Source organism: Motacilla alba, chromosome 3 (genome assembly GCF_015832195.1).
Source record: "Motacilla alba alba isolate MOTALB_02 chromosome 3, Motacilla_alba_V1.0_pri, whole genome shotgun sequence".
Classification (NCBI taxonomy): domain Eukaryota; kingdom Metazoa; phylum Chordata; class Aves; order Passeriformes; family Motacillidae; genus Motacilla; species Motacilla alba.
In genome coordinates this window covers 16,029,457-16,051,031 of record NC_052018.1, presented here as the reverse complement: position 1 = coordinate 16,051,031, position 21,575 = coordinate 16,029,457, and the positions used below count along the sequence as shown (strand labels likewise).

At 40.4% G+C, this 21,575-nt stretch overlaps 1 protein-coding gene across 5 annotated transcripts in view; it reads left to right on the top strand.

Annotated features, from left to right (window-relative positions):
• The first annotated feature begins 568 nt into the window (after positions 1-568).
• ASAP2 (ArfGAP with SH3 domain, ankyrin repeat and PH domain 2) overlaps positions 569-21,575 on the top strand; it is an 86,170-nt gene continuing 65,163 nt past the window's right edge. For 2 of the 5 annotated variants that reach the window (XM_038130699.1, XM_038130696.1), the window contains exons 1-2: positions 571-1,463; positions 20,011-20,083. In XM_038130699.1, the coding sequence (XP_037986627.1) occupies positions 1,338-1,463; positions 20,011-20,083 (199 nt within the window). In that variant the 5' untranslated portion in view covers positions 571-1,337. Of the gene's footprint in view, positions 1,464-20,010; positions 20,084-21,575 lie in introns of all 5 variants that reach the window. The other 3 variants (XM_038130700.1, XM_038130698.1, XM_038130697.1) reach the window with 2 other exon arrangements.

Here is a 21,575-nt window from a genome sequence, read left to right as displayed (position 1 = left end):
AAGGATTGCAAAGGGCATTAACATCTGGGCAGGCTTACGGTTATTTATTTGGACATTTTACAAACGGCAGCAAAAGAGTACCTGCTTACTCATCTGAATTCCCTGAAGAGTTTTAAAACAGAGTAATAAAGAATCACTTATAGAAAGTTAATAACTATCACCAGAGGGGAGTGAAAGAGCCACAGGAGAGTTTCTGGGCCAAAATACAGACTTCTGAAGCTTTCTGCAGGAATCAGCTAGAAGTCCTAAGGGCTTTGAGGCCAAAAGAAACCTCTGCCATGGCTCACATCACTGTGTTCCCAATGCAAGCAACACCATGCTCGTGCAGTGACACCTTGCCAGTGTCCCCTCTGCTGCATCAGTCACAAACGCCACAGCTCCGGCTGAGTTTCACCCCTTTTTGCCTTGAGTGATCCTTGTGGTTTTATATTGAAGAACAAAGCACCTCCTCTGATAGCTCATATTCCTTGAGTACAGAAAAGCTTTTTAAGAATTTAGATTTAAACGTTACTTAGCCTAAAAATATTTTTGCACGGACCTCTTGGGAACGACAACATTTCTCTTTAGCTCCCTCGAAACTAGACAACGAACTCGTAAAACAGATTAAACTGTTGAAACACAAATTACGAGCTGTGAGGGAAGAGACTGTCTCTGCACCTGCGAGCAGTCCCGGAGGGGACAGTGCGGAGACTTGTCCTGTGGGCTTCAACCTGTTCCCCCTCCTGCCAGGCAGGCACGGCGCCTCACCTTCCCCTGCCCTTGGGTTTTTGTTGTTAAACACTACCCGAACCTCACGGCTGGATTCGTCCTGCCCGTCGCTGGGATTACCCAGCCGGCGCCTGCCACCTCCTCTCCCCTCGGGGCTCGGGGAGGACGGACCGAGGGAGCGAGTGAGGGAGGGGGCCGCCATCTTCTCAGGGCGGGCGCCGGTGGCGGGCGCGCGGCGGCAGGTCCGCGCCGGGGCTGCCGGGGGGTCGCGCGGCCGCGCCCCCGCCCCGCGTGCGTGTGAGGGAGCGAGGGAGGAGGAGGAAAGCGAGAGGGAGAAAGCGAGCGGGAGGGCGGGGTGTGGAGGCAGCTCCCGCGGCTGGGCGTGTGCCCGGCCCCCGGTGCTGCGTGACCGCGCGGGAGGAGCAGGAGGAGGAGTGTGGGTGCGGGGAATTTCCTTGTGTGGCGGCGGAGGAACAACACCGCTCCAGACAGCGGGGCTGCGAGGAGGGCGCTGCCGCCGCCGCCGGTTGCCGAGCGATGTGAGGGGGAGCCCCCCCTACGCCCTCCCCTCCCTGCCCCTGGAGCCGCCTGCTTTCCCCCTCCCGCCCCTCGCTCATCCCCGCCCCGCCATGCCGGACCAGATCTCCGTGTCGGAATTCGTGTCCGAGACCAATGAGGATTACAAGTCACCCACCGCCTCCAACTTCACCACCCGGATGGCCCAGTGCAGGAACACGGTGGCGGCCATCGAGGAGGTGAGCCCGGGCGGGGGGCGCGGGGCGCGCAGCCCTCTCTGGCCTGGCTGCAGAGAACAAGGCGCTACCGGCGTTGGCTCCTGCCGCTCCCTCTCCCGCCCGGCCCCGAGCAGCGCCCTCGGCTGCCGCTTCGAGGAAATGGAATGGGGCTCGCCCGAGTGGAGAGGGGAAAGAAAAGGCGGGGGGAAGGGCCGGGGCGCCGCTCCCCCGGCCCGCGGGGCTCACGCTCCGCCCGCCCCTCAGCGCACGGCGGGGCAGGGTCGTCCGCCGCCCTCAGCTGGGGGAGCCCGAGCCGTCGCTTCTCGCTCCTCCTGACGCCCGGGGAGCCCCGATCTGGGCGGTTCCGGCCGCTTTCCTCGTAAATGGGGTGGTGGGGGTGGGGGCTTGAACTCTGCAGTCTCCTCCGCCAGCCCCTTCCTTCGTATCGACACCTGAACCGCCTTGGTCTCTCTAGCTGCCGTGTGGGGCTTCGGCTTTCCCTGTTTGTCCTTTCCCTGAGTGTATGTCTGCCTGCCTCCGGGCACAGGTGGGATTTAATCCGCTTTCCATTTCCCGCACACAGAAATTTAAACGCGCTTCCCCCGGCCATACGGTTTAAGGCAGCCTTCTCTGGGGATCCGCTCCCTCAGGGCCGTGCCCGCTCCTCGGTGTCGGGATCCCCAGCTCCCTCTTCCCTGCCTCCTCCGGGACAGCCGGGCTGCTCGTGCCTGGCGTGAGCCGCTTTTGTCTCGCCGAGAGCCGGGTGTTTTTCTATCTTTAAAGATACTCGGAACGTGCCGTTGGACTTGATGGTGAGAGCCCACCCTCTCTCCCGCCGGGGATGTCTGCCAGCACTCGGGAGAGGGAGGCTCTTTTCCCTCCTGCTTCAAATCAGAGGGAAATCTGGGACAGGTCTGAACACAGTGAGAGCACATTCCACATCCCAGTCATACACGCACAATGAAATGAGAAGCGTCTCTGTATCTTGACTCCCCTAGCAGCTTCTCTGAAGTAACTTGTAGGAGGGGGGACTCTTACTTGTGCTGCGGATTAATTTGCTCCATCTACCTGTTACATCAGTTCTTACAGTGTGTGTTTAGTTGATTTGTTTTGCAGTAAACATATATTTTTAAAAGATCCACTTCAACAACTGACAAGATTCTTTTTGCTGATGTCCCTTCTTTCAAAAGAACTGCCACTAGCAATGGATTATTAATGTGTCTTAAGTGAACAAAACCCAGGTTAGGTGTTTAAACACCCTTTTCAGGATTTTCCTGTTTTGCCAGTTCCCAAAACCACTAAAGCAAGGAGTTGAATTCAAAATAAATCTTGTTCCTGAGGTAATTTTCTGCCCTGCAAGCTTGCACTTAAATGCCTGGATTTAATTATGCTTTATTAACCCGATAGTCTTAAGATCAACAATTCTGTAACAATGACAACCTCTTCCTGAATATTTATAGTAATGAATAATTTTAATTGCAAGGTAGAAGTGCTTAATAATTGACTAATACAAGATCGAAGTTGGTATAAGCATTTGTGTCAAAAGCAGTTTTGTGAGATTTAGAGATTTTTATTGCAGTTCTGAAAAAAAATTGTTTTTTCTCTAAGTCGAATTTAGTGGATTGGTGTTTGATTTTTAATGGAATTCAATCAGAACATTAAATCTTCCTTTGTATCTGCATATTTCTGGTATTAGATGCTGTCTGCTAGGTTAGTACAAAATTATCTTTAGTAATAATGATGATAAACAATGAGCCTAGTAAAGTTTGCAAGGCAAGAGGTGAGAGATTGCAGAGACTGGCAGTAGTTGTTAATAGTATTGATCTATCTGGCACTTCTGGCAAAATATCAGCAGTTCCTGTCTGTTTGTGCTGCTGTCTGAAAGCATGTGTGGAAATGGCTACTGAATCATTTTCTCTGTGATTTGTCAAGAACAACAAATATATTTTCATAGTTTCAAAATAGTGAATTTTTTTTTCAGGCTTAGACTTCTTTGGTTTGGAAATACTCAGGTCCTTCAGCATGACGTGCCTGGTTTTTCAGGTTAAATGTGATTCTTGGATAAAAAGCTGTCTATAAGTTGTGTAATAGAGAAGTCAGGGCTCAGCACTTTTTTCGGGGAGGCTGGGCGAGAAGTAGTTCATCAGCTTGTTATGAACTAAAGCTTATTAAAGAATGCAACTAAAAATGTTCAGGGAATACAAAGAACCTGTGCCTTTCCAGTGGCACTGGTAGTGTGAAGCATTGATTTGCAGAGCACACTGCAGCAGGCAGTGCAGTTCTGGGAACTAGGAAGTCTGGCTGTGTGTGATTGAGGGAATGTGTTACTTTAAAGCAGTTAATGGGTAAGTGGAAAGTGGCTGACTGCTGACTTTGTGTATGCCCTGGTTTGAACAAGCGACTGTAAGAGCTAGTTTATTAACTGAAGACACGTTTTTGCTTCCCAGGATATTGTATACATTTATTAAATCAACAAATTAAGTGGTTAATGCGATATTTAGAGGATGTCTCTTTACTGCTACTCCCACAAAATAGGGTTCTGGAATGGAGTATTCAGCTGCCTGCATGAAGCCCGCTCTGGGCTCCCAAGTCTGGTGTTCCCTTGGGAGTTGGGGAGGCAGTGCAGAAGCACAGGAGGGAGAGACTGCTGTGACTTGTTAGCCTGAGCTCAACTGTCCACAAACACAGATACGTTTTCGCATCCCATTGGGATGTCTTTTGCACTTAACATTGCTGACTACTTGTTTTGTAATTCTGTCTTTGTTAATTCGTAGGTATCTAATAGTGTCTTAAAAGTTTAGTTAATGAAACTTTCCATGGTGGAGTGGAAGAGCCTTGTTAAGTGAGGAAGTCAATAAGATGTTGGACAATTAAGAGTGTATAATTTATCTGTATATCTTTGTGGGCAGTGGTCTTGCCTTAAATCTGAACTTGGATTAACTGACCTCTGTCAGTTTCACAGTATGGGTGATTCTTAGTATCAGTTGAAAATACTTTCAGTTTTACTGTTTTATAAGATTATGTACACTGGTTACAGACCATGGATCATGGCTTTTGAGATCACCAGAAACACCTGCATTGCAGTTTGGGAGCTGGTGCCTGTTCAAACACTTGCAGAAAGAGCATCTGATTCTTTGCTGAATCTCTTTATTTGCTCTCAGTAGTGGAAAAGGGATTAGGGAAGGCATGCTTGTGGAGCACAAAGTGATTTCAAAGGAAAAGGAATCATATAATTTCTTATTGTTCTCAGATTGTGGCTTAGCAAAACATTGGGAATATTTAGCGTCTTCTGAAACAAAATTATTAGTAAGCATTATGTCACAGGCCCTTACAGGTTACTGTTTAATCTTTACAAGTATGATAGTGACTAAGATTAAATAAGTTTTAATTGATAGAGTGCAGAGCATGGTCACATGACTGGGGGAGTGGTTGCTTGAAATCAGTAATCTGGTCTGAGAGCTGCAGCCTTTTTAATTGTCTGTTTCTACTGAAGGTCACAGGATCTAAATAATTGTGGTGACCATTCTTAAACTAAATTGTAATGAAACCTGCAAAGTGGTTTTAGTAACTGTGATAATTTAAAAGATTTTTAGAAATTAGTTTAAAGAGTAATTGAATGACTAGAATCTAATTGTGCCACTTTTTTTTTTGAAGCATGAATTAAGTTTTACACTAAAGAGTGGAATTCAAGCCCATATTTCTGCTCTGACTGTTTATTGAGATCCAGTGCTGGACCAAGTAATAAGGATAGGGAGTAGTTTTGCAGACTAATATGTAAACAGAGAGTAGCAGTCCCTGCGCTGAAGACATTTCCATCTAAGTCAGGATTGAGGTACAAATTTACCCACCTACTTAAGCTTCACTGCATGCACAGATTTCCCTATGAAGGGAGGAGAATGGAAACACAGAGAAGTTTAATAGGTTACTGGGACACCTCCACATCACAGTGGCACTTGCCACTGGAGTAAATGTGTCCTAAAAAGTGGAGAGGACAAACATGGGGGAAACATGTAAAGTGTACAAGCAGAAGAAACAGTATAGTGGTACCAAAGGTGGTTTTAGTTCTCTGGATAGAAATAGATTTCAATTGCTTACAGTCTATTTAAAAACCACTCTCAAGGAATTTTTGTAAAAGCTGAGGAATTAATGTTAAAGGCGTAACTTGTAATTTCAGATCCTGACTTGCCTTTGTTTTGTAGGTCCCATTCCATGATGATTATACCTCAATAATTCTGTTATTTTACACTTTCAAAGATTTTTTTTTTCAATTACCGCTCCTACAAATGCAGCATGTCATTTCTGTATCAAATGCTTTTCTTCCTCACTGTCATTTATAATGCAATTTTCTATCAGAAATGGCAACATCTTCTTGCCACCTAAGGCAATCCACAGTTTTCAGCTGGCTTGGAGTGGTGTAAGGGATCGATGTTTATTGAATTTGATTCCCTCTTGTATGGTACAATTCTGTAGCATGCTCTTCTGCATTTTGGTTCTGCAAAGCCAACAAGGGGGAGATGTAATAACAGCTTGGTAGGGTGGGGGAATGTGAGTCTGGATATGTGGATACAATTGTATATTTACTTTTTGTTTGTTACATTTGTAAGACTGGATTCTGTTTTCCTGTAGTTGATGATTGTGCCTTGTATTTCAAAGTTACATGAAGAGAGTGATTCTGTATAGTTTGAGAAGCAGTAGGAAGTGTCGTATACTGTAGTTCATTTTGAGAAATTCACTGTGCTTTCTTGTCTATTTCTTTTTAATAAAATATATCTTTATTCCCTCCACAGCATGCTACAGAAATATGTAGCACACTTTTATTACCTCATGACTAAATACACTTCCACAAATACATGTTGTTTAAAATGTTTTTTGTGTTCCTTTCTGGAATCATGATTCTCTGTCATCAGCATCCAGAGGTTTCTGGAAAAGTCATTATAACACAAAAGGCATGATGATTTCAAAAAGAGTGTGGGAATTGTTTTCTTTTTGAGAGGAATATAGAGGATGAAAATTGCAGAAATACAGGAGCTAAACTGTACAGCTTCAGCTGGAGCTTTGTGCATATTTTCAGGTAGCCAGTTTCAACTTTAAACCTTTAACATCAACATGTAGCCAGTTAAAACAATGTCAAACCACAGAAAGAGATTTCTGTGCACCTTACCCTTGTGCATTTGGTAATGAATCTGCTTCACATTACCAAATGCTCCCATTCCTCCTAGGAGCATGAATGAAAAATATAGATTTATACAGAAAGATATATCTCTTTCTGAAGTACTTTACTACTTGAGGGTTTTGTGTTTTGAGTTTTCCATAATGTTGGTGTATTTTTCAGAACCATCTTATCTGAATCTAGTGTACTTCATGCTGATGCTAGAAGACAGTAATGTAGAAAGTGGCTGCTTCTGTTTAGGTTTAACCCACCTTCACTTCCTCTTCATGTTGTTCTCTGTATACCACAATATGCAGCAACGTTAGGTAAAGGTGAATAAAGGTGAAGCCTTTATTCTGAAAGGCATTGCAAAGTCAAAGGACAAAAGCCTAATCCCTGCTCCAGAGTTCTTACAGTCCACCTGTCAAGTGGATCTGGCTGATGAATACAGATGGAGAAATGCAAGAAAACTTGGTGCACCTGACTAGTGTAGTGTGTTAGTAGCTGAACCACTGTGAAGTGCTTTCTTTTTATTCATATGTGTTGAAATAGTGGCTATTAAACACTTGGTTCAACTCTTAAATCTATGATTGTTTTATAATTTTCACTCTCCGTGTGTGTGAGTACGTTCATGTATTACATGCAGCCATTCCCTGTGTAAGTTCCAGCACTGCACCTTCTGAGCCTCTCTCTAGACAGCCCACACGCTCTGTCAGCTCGTTTCCCAGAAACAATCTTTCCACGTAAAGCTCCATAAAAGTCAGGTCTAGCCTTGTTTAGGCTGATTCTTCCCTCTCTTATCTTGGGTGTCAAGCTTCTCTATGCTTTCAAAATGTTCACAGTCTCCTTATCTTTCTCAATTTCTTGAAACTCCTTTGCTACAGCAATCATTGGTGCTTTGTCCCAGCGCTGTGGAGGTCCCTGCCTTGGCCCAGCCCTGTCCAAGGTACTGGAGCAATGGCTGGACCTCAGGTGGGCTTCATGCTAAGATGAAATGACTCTCATGGGTGGGCCAGTGGCAGGAGCCTTCACTTGTTCTCAGCCCTTGCTGTCTCCAAATAAGTCTTATTTTCTTTGTGAAGTTGCTAGAGAGGGAAGAAGTCATGTTATAGTCAGGCATCTGTCATGGCAAGCCACGATGCTGACTTTTATACAAGGAAGCAGAAGCTGGAGGGACTAATGAGAGAATCACTGGTTTAAAGGAAGGAATCAAGTTGTGGAACCAAGAGAAGTGTTTATTGAATAGTAGGGCTGAATTAATTATGTGCTAAAAGCAAAACAAAGAAATTAAAAGCAAAGCAGACACAAACACACACACACACAGACACACACACACACATATATATATATATATATAAATCATTAAACTGAGAGCTGGTGAGGTCGATAGAACTGAAGAGTGCATATACTAAAGCCTGAAAAATGTTCATTAGATATTCCAGGAAAGGAGAAAATTATGGGAAAATCTACAGACTTGAAACACCCCAGGAAGAATGTCACAAATTATCTAAGCCTGTCAGATGTGTGAAGAAAAAGCCAGATATTTAGAGGAAATTTTGTTTTAAAGAATATGTGTAAAGATAAAGGACAAATTTGCAGAAGTCGAGTTTCTTTAGGAGTGACTGGAGGCAGTAAAGAAAACAAAAATGCTTTTAAGCACATAAAATTGCAAGGAAAAAAAGAAGACATAATATGCAGTTAGAATGTAGTAGTATTAAAGATAATGTAGGTATTGCCAAATCTAAACAAATGCTGTCCTGCAATTTTTGAGCTCAAAGTGTGGGAGAAGGTAGAATGGATGGCAGGAATAGAGATGCAAGTAAGCAAGGCAATAAACAAAATTGTGAGCTTTAAGCACTCAGTTTGTTGGGGCTGGCTGACTTATTTTCCAGGATCCTGAAAGAACTAAGATGGTAACTAGCAAATATTTCTGACAAATACTCTGAAGACTAGCTTGATATCTGATGTAGCACAGGGGGTTAAAAGGCAGGCATCGGAAGAAGAGGAGAAATATTTACATCTAAAAAAAAATATTGCAATGAATGCAGAAATGCAGACCATAACCTTTAAATTGAAGAGAGGTGTTCTTACTCAAAAATTGTAAGTGTTCCTGGATGAATGGCAAGGAAGTACTGGTTCCCCTCCTGCTTCCAGAAATGTTTGAAAAACATTCTAAACATGCATTTACAGCAATTACCATTGCTATTCAAGAAGACAGCGCTTTCACATTTGTAGCCTGGTCAAATGTGCAAGAGGTTCACAATAGGAGAAATTGTGTGTCTCCTTATTTACTCTTTCAGCAGTGCTGGAAGCTGCTAATGGGAAATCAGAATTATTGAGAATCATACTTGTAAAGCTGTACAAAGTGGTTATATCCAGGTTTCATATAGCATCAAAATCTCTCCTTTGGTCCGTTTTAACTGAGACAGGGTTTTTTTTTCTTTACCCCAGCTGGAAAATGTAGTTCTAGTTACGGGACAAGCAGAAGTTTGAAGTTTGTAACTATTAACTTTATTGCAAATTGAGGGCAGGACTTCTCTTTTTTTTGGTAGCCTTTTCTCCTCACAGTCTCACGTTTGTTAGCACGAAGCTTAAACTGTTCTGTATGCAAAATGCTTACTGTGTGTGTAGCTGCTCTTGGTGGGGACAGAGAGATCAGCTCAAAGAGTTTCAGTATTAGAGATGAGATTTTCTGTGATTAAGGTGACCACAAGCTTCTTTTGTTTTGACTGAATCTAGACTTCTTTTCTGAAGTTTACATCAATCTAGGGATTAAGTGGTCAAGTAAATTTGGCTGGGAAGCAACAATAAATGAAAACACAAGAAAGGGAAGACTCACAAAGTAATGGGCACCTGAAATGTTTAAGAGGTAACATGGAGATCAGTCAAATGTGAAGAACAAGAAAAGGAAATTTGAATTAAAAACTAATTGAGAGATTGATAGAGTTATTCTGAAGCAGAAGTACTGTGATGGCATATGAGGAATTGAAGGATCAGGAATTGCCACTTGGGGAGAAGCATGAAGGAGGGGATAAGGAAATGCATAAAAAGTCTGAGGAAGTTTAGAGAAATTTGAATTGACAGGAACTGCAAAGGAAGAGGGAGTGTGGCAGTGTTCACACAGGAAGTAGGATGAAAACGCAGGCCTGAGAACATGGGGGCAGGGCTGATGTGAAAAGGATCAGTGTAGCAAGGAGGAGGGCAGGAATATAGGGAAGTGGTAGTGGTGGAGGACAGGGAATAATGGTGATCTCTTAGCTATTTCTTACTGTGTAGTTTAGGAATGGAAGAAGAGTTCTGTAAGTTCCTCGGAAAATGGGATGTAATTAAGAATTATGCAGACTTTATGAGATATTATACATATATTAATTTTATTTGGAAAGAGAAAATAATTTACATTACAGGGGAGAATTTGTTAATGGAGGAACTGAGATAGAGTGTTGTAACTGAATAGGTTTTTTCTTGTGAGCAATGGTGCTTTGCAGGAAATTAGCTTGGGTGGTGTGATTCAGTACTTTTCATCTCAAGTAGCAGGCTTTGTTTTCAAGTGAGTAGGTGTTGGACAGAATTTGAAAAATGTGCTTCTTTGTGCATGTGAACTCTGCTTCACAAAAATATTTACTATGTAAGTAACATACTGTGCAGTGAAGTGTATTTCTTTTGAGTATGTTCTTTAAGAGGTGGCTGTAAAAGTTAACATGGAAGAAGCTATAGTATAAATCCTAGCATCTGACTTGTTGAAACAAGAAGAAATAGAGAACTGAGAGAGAAGGCTAAAACTCTGCTCCTTGTTGTCTTGGAGCAGTGCGGTGTTCAGAACCATCTGCTGTTTGTGGACCCCTCAGCTAGCCCTGATTAAAGATCAGATTATCAATGTAGTTCTAGCCTGAGATCTATAATTGTGTCTAGGCATTATGCTAAGCATGCATGTAGATACATCAAAACAGCTGAAGTGATTAGAGCTGAACAAACTACTTCCACATTCCTGAAAGCTTTGTACTACATTTTAAAAGCACATAGGAAGGCAAAATGGTAGTGAAGGGATGTGGATGTCCTTACAGATTATTTTCTCATGTTTTATAATTTCTGTTCATTGTTAATGAAAGATTTCTTTCCTAGAATATGCAATTTCAAGGAATTTTAGGCTGTGTTCTAGGGAAGTCAACTCAGAAACCAATGCATGAAGTAATCATGTTAAGCTCCTTCAATCAACCAGGATTACTGTTTGGCTATTGCAATAGGAGTAGAAATTTCCTTAGCATTTGCAAACACACAGCCCCTGCTCCGTAGTCACATGCAAAACATGCAGTATGGCGTTTTGCAAAGCACATGTTTTTAATTATTTGTTTATTTTCCAGCACTGTAGGTGTATGTTACACAACAATAGAAAAAATGCCAGCAGAGTCCTCCTACACTGTGAGCTCCATGTAGACTAGATGCTGATTGTGCTGATGAAAATAGCATTGAAGAAGCAACAAAGTAGTAAATCTTTTCTAAGCTGCTTTTTGTTCGGTTTCATTCATTTTTCTGCTTAGTTCACTCTCTTCTGTTGTTGAAATGGTCTGGATATAGATGGTAAGCTTTTCATATCAGTATTTCCAGCCCAGTCTGTTTTAGGGATGGAGTCATGTTTGCCACTGCCTTCCCTGTCCCCCAGGCCATACGGATGTGGCACTGGTGCAAGGACACACGGTGCTTGGTTACGTATAGATTCACCATTTGTCTCTTTTGCGTCAATCAGTTGATTCAGTAGCTCTTTTCTATTTAATTTAAGAGCAACAGAGGTTATGATAGGCCTGCACATGCTTCTCTCTTCTAAATTGCTTCAATTTTAAATGCAGAACTTCTTTGTCTTAGGTAGTGTTTTGTCTTAGGTAACAGTTTTGTATGAATTTGCCTTCCTAATCTAAATTGATTATACAGGGAAGTGCCATTCTAGAGATACTTTCTGTGACATGAACTCTCTCGTTATTTTGGCAAAGTCCACTCTAGGGATAAAGTTTTTATTTTTGCATCAATATTATGCAAATGAGTATTGTATCTCTGCTGTTTGGTGCTCTAATAATTGCATCACTTAAGATTCACTTACACTTTGAGGCAGCTGTCTCTAGTGACAGGAATGTCTGAGCTGTTAATTTTAGTTATACTTAAAGCTGCTGAAATTCCAGTAGAATTTAAGATCGTTGCTTTCAAGATTGTAATAGTGTCCTGTGATTTCTGTGTTGAGCACCTGAAATGAATGGCAGTTCAGATGCATTCTTTCATTTAAGTGTATTGATACTGAGACATTGCAGAGATTTTCAAAGTATAGTGAATTACAGAGAAGTTGGAGTGCAAATCATCAGCTGAATTCTGAAAGCCACTATAGAGCAGAAATAATTTTATAATGTTTCAAGAGAAAAGAAGTTATGTCATTTGACACTGGGTTTTATGTGTAATAATAATATAGCATTAGTATTACAGGTAGATGCTGTTAATAAATTTCTACCCTGATAACAGAGAGATGATGTCCAGTGTGCTGCTTTACCTCTGATTGTTTTGACAGCTGGTTCTGTATGTCCCTCGGAATGGTTGGTTCATTTGAGGTGATTTGTCTTACTCTCCTGAAGTTCCCTCTAGGTACCTCTGCCATTCTTTGTTGTGGGAATATGGCATCCTAAGAGTTTCTGGTGTATCATAAACTAGATAGAGTTTGTGTACCTTCTATTCCCTTCCAGAATGGACACCTTGTATGTGTCCGCCAGAGATGTTTGTGACACCGATTTGTTATTTATGTCTGTTAAGAAGCTCTCCGAGGCCTGTTAAGACTGAAATTCAATTTTGCTGTGTTGCTGTAGACTCTCCTCTTTTCTAGGCTAGTTTTTTGTCCCTAGAATTATTGGATACCTAAAGAGGAAAAAGTCAAAGGAGTGTTGGATGTGGAGGGATAGATCAGTTTATGGCATCCAACTCATCTGTGTACACACTGCAAAGGTTCTCATTTTTAGCATGAAGTACATCATACATAGGGGGAAACATAACTGTTTCATTTTTCATTGTTTTGTAGAGATTGTAACAGGAGTGTCTGCCTGGTTCAAGTAGAGGTTTGGAAGACTACAAGTACCAAACTAGACCACCAGTATGGGAACTTTTGAGTATTTGGAACGTGTTTTGATTTGCTAACTGCTCCCATAAATAACTAAACATTCTATTTTCAGAAAGCTTATCACACGCAGAATAAAAGGGCATTATGTTCTGCAAAGATTAATTCTTGTTGCCTGTGATGGTGTCTGAAAAGATTTAATACCGGGGAAAAGAATTCCTGAATTAAAAAATCTGCAAAAGGAAAATCCCATCAGCCGCCTCATCATAATGCTGTTGAATGACACAGTGTGAGGATCAGCCTCTTCCAACAGCTGGACCCCAACCATGAGCGGCTTTGATGGATGCTGACAGCAGACAGAAAAGCAAAAACATGAAGCTAGAAAAAAGTCTCTTGCAGGGTGAGGACCAGAGAGTTTTGGCATGGTAAAGGGATGGTAAATCTTACTGGTCCATTTAAGACAATCATCACTGGAACTTTAATCCTGTTCCCTATGTTACTTTATTTCACATGGTGATATATCTTAGTATGTAGGAGGATGTAATGTTAAAAAAATGGAGATGGATATCAAGAATTGGCTACTGCAACTGACAAAATAAACAACAATTAAATATTAAATAAAGGAGTTTATTTTATACCCCCTCTGTTTATAAATAAGCAACTGTAAAGATTAAGTGCATAATCTATTATGTTGCTTATGAGATCTGTATTTAAAGTCCAGTCATCTTGTCTTTGAACGCAGATAGCTGCAGTGTTGGAGAAGGAAAGTGTATTTCTCAGTGTAAAAATTGGTTAGTGCAGGAGGTGGATGTGTTCTGGAGAAATAGTTGGCATAAGCAGCTTCCATTCTTTCTCTAAGCATGAGATTTTATTTCACAAAAATGCTTGATGTCTGTTTCCTAGTTAAGTATCTGTTGCATTTCTAACTTTTTGTAGTGAGGGAAGCCTGTGGAAATCAATTAGTACACAGATACAGCACCTGTTTAGTGTGAAACAGTCTCCTTTAGTGACTTGTATTAATGATGTAACATTTTGTATCTCTGAACTTCTGATTTAGGATTTCTCTTCTGACAGAAGTAGTCTGTTAGAGAATTCTGGCTTTTAGGCATCCCTTCTTTGTTTTAATAAATGCATTGTACAAAGTCATCACGTTCAGGTCTGGTTTTATACACAACACAGAGCACTGCCAAAGTCTCCCATTGTTTACCTTTGCAGCAGAACTACCTTGCACTTTCATGTATTAATTTCCCAAAGCACATTAGTGTTACTTTTTTCCACCGTGCATATCCTTAGCTCAAGAGTTTACTACATTCTTCTGCCAAATACACCAGTGGTTGTTTAAACAGATTGCCTTGGCATTGGGCCCTCAAGAACCACGAACCCAGATGCTGGAGAAATAATGCTTTTGTGGAAAGGGACCTTTCAGAGATCATTCTGCCATAAACTCTGTCCTTTTTTTGCAGGTTTGTCTCTGAACCTTCAGTCTCTTCAGCTGACAGGTCTCACAGCAAAGAGTTCATTTATACAAATTAACTATCATAGCTACTGCAGTTTTTCACATAGCTACTGCTCCAAGTAAAGTAATTGCCCCAAACTGAAGTGTTTTTAAATTACTGTTGTTCCAGGATCCATTCAGAAGCTACAATGCCTTGCCCCAGACTATGCCTGTAAGGGTTTTTTTCCACCCTTTGTATCAGTCCCTCTGTGAATGTGTAAGGTGATCAGTGGAAGGAAACTGGAGAGAGTTTAGAAAAGAAACTAATACATTGAAGGAGGAAATGACATAAGAGTAGGAGAATGGAAAGAGGATTCTGAAGAGAGATAACGTAATTTAGGAAGTTTTTTTACCACCCTCTGTAACAGTAAAGTGGATTGAAGCCAGCGGTGTTGACAGTTCATTTCTAGTAGAAAAATAACAAGCTGAGACAGAATGTCTGTGGATATCTCTGATCTTTTGAGTCAGCAAGGATTAATTACAGCAAATATCAGATTGCCTGTAAAGATACACAAGAAAAGCCAAACTATTGTGGTTCCTGGATACAAGTAAAAAAAATTTGCTGTTGTTAATTTTTAAACAAGACCAGTCCAGTGAGGCACAAGAACCTTGTCTTGTTCTGCTGTCTCTACAATAATTACATGATTGCCTCTCTTTTCATAAACTCACCAAGTTTCTTCCTGTGCCTTTTGTTTTTGGGAAGGATGTTCCTGTATGTGTTCAGCATCTGCAGCTGCCTCTGGCATTATTATTTATTCTGAAATACTGGAATGGATGAAGTGCAGGATTTATGACTGTTGAGTAGACCAATGTTTTAAAGCAAATTGCTAAAATTAAGAGTGAGATCTGATTTTGTTTTAAAGAAATAGTGTTAAGATAACTGTGTATAATAAATCAAATATCACTGTGTTAATATTTTTTGTATATTTGTCAGTTAGGTAAGTTATTTGCTCAGTATAGAGAAGAGCAAAAAGGTTCCTGACTCCAGGATAATTTTTCTAATGGCACAAGATTTATTTCCCAAAATTTTGTTACTGCTTTAACAGTACTTCCAAGCATTTGTTGTTGTTGTTCCAATGGACTCTTTATTTTACAAAATGGTAATCTTGAGATTTTCCTCAAATTTAGATCCAGTTTTATGGATGCTTTCAGCAAAACCCCGTCCAAATAGCTGAAAATGTGAAATAGTAACTTTCACACTTTCCAAAAGAAAGCTGCTGTGGGTAAGAAGGAAGGAATGTGTTAGAGATTTTGAACTGTTTTAAATGCAAAATAAAGTAAAGGTGACGGCCGACTCCTTCCTCTTCCTCTGTCCCTACTTTCCATGGTTTAGTTTTTTTCTTTTCCTTGTCTGGAATGAGAAAATTTGGGCTTCTTGTTTCTCTTGAGAAAAGCCTGTTGGGTAGTGTTTATGGCTGAGAGTATATCAGTCTTTTGTTTTTAAACTCATTACTGGAAACTGGGAGATTATCCTGGGGAAGGATGTGTACGTGCTTTTCCTTGCTTGCTGCCCCGAACATCTGCTGTTGGCTGCTCCTGATAGAGGATATCAGGTTAAATGCAGTGTTGATCTGATCCAGTATGGCTGTTTTTCTATTCCTTCACAAATAATTAATTATTTTCTGGGCCACAAAGAAAAAGACACTGGTGTGAGGGCACTTGTAGAAGATAAAGACCCAGACTTCTGCTGTAAGTTTGGCACAAAAGATGTTTAATGAACCACTAGAGCCTGGGGACTCTCCACTTATGCTGCTACTGCCCTGGTTTTCCCCGTACCCTTTGGCTCTGTAAAAGGTGCCAAAATCATCTCTGGGATGTTCGGTTTCTGAGTTTCTGTCTTCCTGCTTTTTTTCCTCCCTCAGTTAAATATGCTAATAATAGAACAGTTGTTTCTCCCCTCTCCACTGAAAAAGGCAAATAATACATTCATCTTTTATGCCAGCTATCTATATTGCACAGATCTATTTAGACAATATAGATTTGGGGATTGATGCGAATCTTTATTTTCGGAGTTTTTTGGCGGGGGAAGTAGCACAATTAAATGTTTGAAAATTGCAAATCCTGGTGGGCTTAAATCTTTCTAGGCAATGTGAAACAGACTTAAGCAGATCTATAATAATAATAATAATAATAATAATGATAATGATAATTAGAATTAGAATTAGAATGAAGCATACAGAGTAGAATGTAGAATAACATTTCAGGATGTTTCAGTAATCTCAGACTGATTTCTTCCTGGTGAGATGGATTTGGTTCTAATTAGGTGACGTGTTTTACTGTTCAAAGTAAAAACCTTTGAAGCAGCGAGAATGGAAATTGGCCTTTAGCAAGTGAAACTGGACCTTGTTCCTGCATGCAGAAAAAAGCCTTGCTACTTATCACTAGTAGCTTGAGTCCTCTGTGCTGCGTTCCTTTGAAAATGTACATTTGATTGCGATATGCTTGTTCCTCTCCCTAGTATATTTCTGACTAAAAAGTAGTTTACCTTAAAAATGGTTTCATCAGGTTGCCATCAGAAATCACATGAAAGTAAATGAACAGAAGACATAAGTACTATATTTGGAAAAAAGGTTGCACAGACAAGGACATACTCAAAAAGGTCACTTTCGAGTTTCTGTTTCAGTTCACGTGCATAACTCCACTTCCACAATAATGTGACTTCTTGTCTTAGGTACTGTAGAGAATTTCCCCCACCCCCTTCTTAGGTCAAAGCTATATTTACTGTTTTTAACAACGGAGCAGTCTGAGTACTCATGAGTAGAAGCTGCATGGGACTATGAAAATTATTTATATGGCCTCATAGTCTCAGTTGTGCTGAAACAAATGCTAAAATAAGCAGTCTTACAATAGAGTTTTTTGAGGCAAAACTAGAAACCTTACCTGAGAGGACAAACTGATCCCACCAAGTGAAATACACGGTCACTTTTCTTCTTGTTCAGGAGTTGACTGGTCATTTTTAAGTGAATAAAAAGAAACGCTAGTATATGCAACATCCAAAGCCATTTTAAAATTTCCTGCTTCTGAAACTACTGAGAATGCACCAAGAAGTTGAATTAGGGTGCATGTGTGTGCATTGGTATAGTATTTATATATTTATGAAACAAGCAGAAGCTTAGAAATGTGAACTGTAGTGAAGCTACAGCTGGATTTGAACTGATTCCCCAGTGCTAAGATGTGACAAAGAAAAGGACAAGGAAATATGAAGAACAACACTAAAGACAAGGAGCTGACATTTTCAAGTTTTATCCTGAAATGACTCCTTTGAAACACTAGATGTGAATAAACACCAATGCTGTTCAATTAAACAAAGGCAAAGTCTTCCTCTCTATTTTTTGGTCTGTAAGCAAGAGTGAAATACAGCATTGAAGGTGCAAAGCTTTTCAGTATTTTGCCCATTAGTTGTAGGCACACATAGACACTCTTAAATGCCACACACTATGAGAAGATTGTACCAAGAAAGGGGGGAATGGGCAAAACTTCCTACAACAGTAAGTGTAGTTATGTTACCACAGTTGGAAACATAGTAATAGTATTTCATAAATGTATCCAGGTCCCTCTTCAAATGGCTAGATATTTGTTATCCTTTGTTTCCTGTTTGGAAAGCTTTCCATAACTGATTTTCCTCCCCAATTTCTAGTTGCAGTTTGTTACGGTTCAGGTACAGCTTTGCACTGACACAGCTGAAAAGACAGGCAGGGGATGAAGAGAGGACCCAAGAAAGCCTGACCTGTACAGTTTCAATATATTCAGCTTTTAGGTTTTGCTTGTGTTGTCCTTGGTACTGTCAGTGGGGTATTTTCCCCCTTATCCTTTGTTTTTAATTTTTATGTGGACCAGCTGTCTGAAATGGGTTGATGCTTGAGTTGTCACTGGTGTATTAGGAGCATTAGCTGCCATTTCTGTTGGACTCTGTGCTGTGCCTTGTGGATTTGTTCCTGTGCTGCCTGATTCTGGTGAAAGTGGAAGCTGCTTGAGAGACATTTCAAACCAAAATGATGACTTTAGTCGAGGAAGCGGATTTGAGGTTTTTTCCTTGCTGGGAGTTGGTGCTTTCTGACTGAGGCAATCTTGGGCCAGAGGATTTTATGAATCCATAGATCTGGCTGGATCCGTGACCATGGTAATACAATGAATCCCATGCATGTATCCTTCTGACATTTCTCTTCCTTAAGAATTATCTCCCCCAAAATAAGGTGCAGAGACTTAAATTTTCTCAGCTGCACACACAAATCTAAGACTTGGCTGAGAATTGAATTTGTAAGTTTTAAGTCTCTGGCTGTCAGCCTTCTCTTTGGACTGTCGCTCATATTGCTTGTAGTTTGAGACATTCCTTTCACTTGTACTCCAAGAGGATGACTGCCCTTTGATGCAGTCATCAATGAAATGATTCCTCTGTATCAGCTGATTGGAAGGTGCTTTTACAAGGTTATTTTTATAAATCACCAAATATACAATGAGGGAATTCACTTCATGTACTCCCATCCAAACAGGTGACTAATTTAACCTTGGAGATCACACTAGATATAGACTTGTTGTCATAGATGGAATTCAAATTGCTGAGAGGAGTGAACAGATCTGGCATGGCTTTTATGGGCTTGCTTAGATTGTTTTATTTTCCCCTTCCTCTGTACTTCAGAATTCCAGGTGAAAAGCCCTCTGCACTTCTCCTGCTGATGTGTTTCAGGTGTGAACTATAAAGATGCTGGAGGTAAAACCTCCAATGGATATAGCAGTACCATGACACTGTAACCATTAATGTTAAGGCATTGTCTAAACTGGTTGGTTTCCATGGAATGCTGTGAAGATTTTGTTCAGCTATTTGTGGTCTAAATAGATTCAGTTTCAGAATCCTCCCAGAATCAGAGGGCTTAATATTTCTTTTTGCATTCACTGTGTTAAAATAATTGGATCAACTCCTAGGGGCTGACTTTTCCGCATAAAACAATGGTAGGTCAGATGTGCAGCTGCTGCAATTCATTGACATGTTTTAAATGAAAACTGGAATTAATTTGTTGGGTTTACTTTGCTTTATCATGTATCATGCTAAACAGCTCTTGGAATAATACAATTTGTAGTGTTCAGTATTGTTTTTCAGTGGGGTCTAAAGATACCCCATCTCTGGAACATATATTTTCTTCAAGTTTCACAACTTTTAAAAAAAATTAATTTGTATAACTGTAATTCTGCTTCTCCCTTCTGGAACTATTCTACATTTTTGAGTCTGCTCATATTTCACTTCAGTAAACAAAATGATGACCTGCTTTTACTTCTTTCTTTGAAGCAAATTGATTATAAGTGCTTGAGCACTCTGGGCAAGATTTAAACTTGAATTTTATATAGTGTTGGGGAAAGCTTAGCCTAGTGTTAAACTGTGTGAAAGATATTTGAGAGATATGCAATTTATTTTGCTCAGCATAACAGTTAGAAAGTGTATATAGTTGAGAAAGCAATTAACTAAATTATCCAGGAAAACTGAAATTAAATTCCATTTTCAATATTCTGCCTAAGGAAGTGATATTGCTTATTTCTTCAGCAATATCAGAATATACAATGGGTGAAAACCGTTTTAAGCTTCTTTAATAATTTAGCATGGAAAGATGATACTGTGTAAATTGTTTCCTGCTGAGTTTACATGATGCTGGTCCCCAGCCAAAGATGGAGGAGGTGTTTTTTCGAGCAAGGGGACAGAATAGGTTGTATGGATGGGGGTGGAAACAAACAGCAAGTAACTTATTAATTATGGAAATAAAGTTAACTATGTAATAGTTGTAACTACAGCAGGTTTCCAGGGCAGAAATTTGCCAAAGGACAATCCAATATTATGTTTTTCTCTTTTTTTTAGGCTCTGGATGTTGACCGAACTGTTCTCTATAAAATGAAGAAATCTGTCAAAGCCATAAACTTATCTGGTCTGGGTAAGTACATAATTCCTGTTAGTTTATATTGGTGAAATTAGAAGATTTTAACAGTCAGATGTCATACTGAATCAGAAAGAGTTGTATGGGTATCTCTGAGAAGAGAAATATATGCATTTTAAATGGCAGTCTTGAGCTGGCTGTTTGATCATGACCTCAGTAGGGATGAAGTGTTGTGGGGCAGCTAAACCTCTCTTGCTGGCGTACTGGTAGCAAGTGGTAAAGCTGTGCTCTCCTCTTTCCACTGGGTGTGGGCTCCCTGCTCCTTCTGTCATGCCTGCTGCTTGGCAGATCCCTAGATAAGTTTTTAAGCTTGTATAAAGCTGCATATGCAGTGAGATCAACTTAATTGGGATTAGAGGAGCACCTGAAGTGGAAGGGCCATGTGTATCAGTGGGGGGGGGGGGGGGGGGGGGAGGCTGAAATTACTCTTTGGCACCAATAAGAAGCTACATTGGCTCGACTGCTTTGTGAAACCTCAGTTTCCCTGGTGTCTTCCACTTCCAAGAGGGAGCTAATGAGCTGCAACTCTTTATTGTCATTATGTAAAAAATCAGATATTTTTTGTACAATGCTGTGTAAAATATAAAGAACTATTGCTGCATGCATTTTTAAATGTATGCCAATCTCTTAGAATTGTGTGTGTTTATCTACTTTGAAAAAATAGCTGAAGCTTTTTTTTTGTGGATCAGCATCATTTTGTGAATAAGAAGCAGCATTTGTTTTGGTGGATATGAAATGGCATGTGGTTGGCTTTTGTTCTCACTATGCAGTTAATAGCAATTAGAGCTAACAAAACCTATATTAAATGTAAAATAGATAGGCCTGTCAACCTTGGAGAGCCACCAATATCTGACAGAACTTGTGGCCATGTTGGTGTTCAGACAAGGCTAGAACAAGAACTGCTGTTGTGGTGTGATTCATCTCCAGTAATTGAAAGGAGGTTCCTTGTTGAATGTAGTAAAACTGTTATCTTTGGATTGTGGAGGGTTCTGTTTAAGATTAATCAGGAGCTGTTTCATTGATTTGGCATCCTTTCTTCTTTTTCTTGCTTGGCTGGCTTATTTTGTTGTTGAGTTTTTTTTTAAATTTTATTCTAGAGTGCTAGACTATGCCTCCTAATCAGAGTACCTGCTACATTGTAGCAAATCACTAATCTTACATACAGTCAGTACCTTGCCCACATTTTAAATTTGTGCTGCCCATCCAATCTTGACAAGAAAGGTTTGGAGGCTTTTATCTTCCACCAGAAGAAACATCACTAACCAAGCAACTTATCAGCCCCTGGGGTTTCTTTTAACAAAACAAACCCCGTGGTCCTACACTCAGAAGAGCACAGAGACTGGATTTTTAGTATAGGTTGCCTAAATAGGTAATGTTTTAATAAAATAATGTTTTGTCTTTCTTTTTTAATGTGAGAGTTTACAAACCATTATTAAGGATTATTTAGTGACTCCCAATTTGTACATAGCTTGGGTTCTTACTTAAAGAA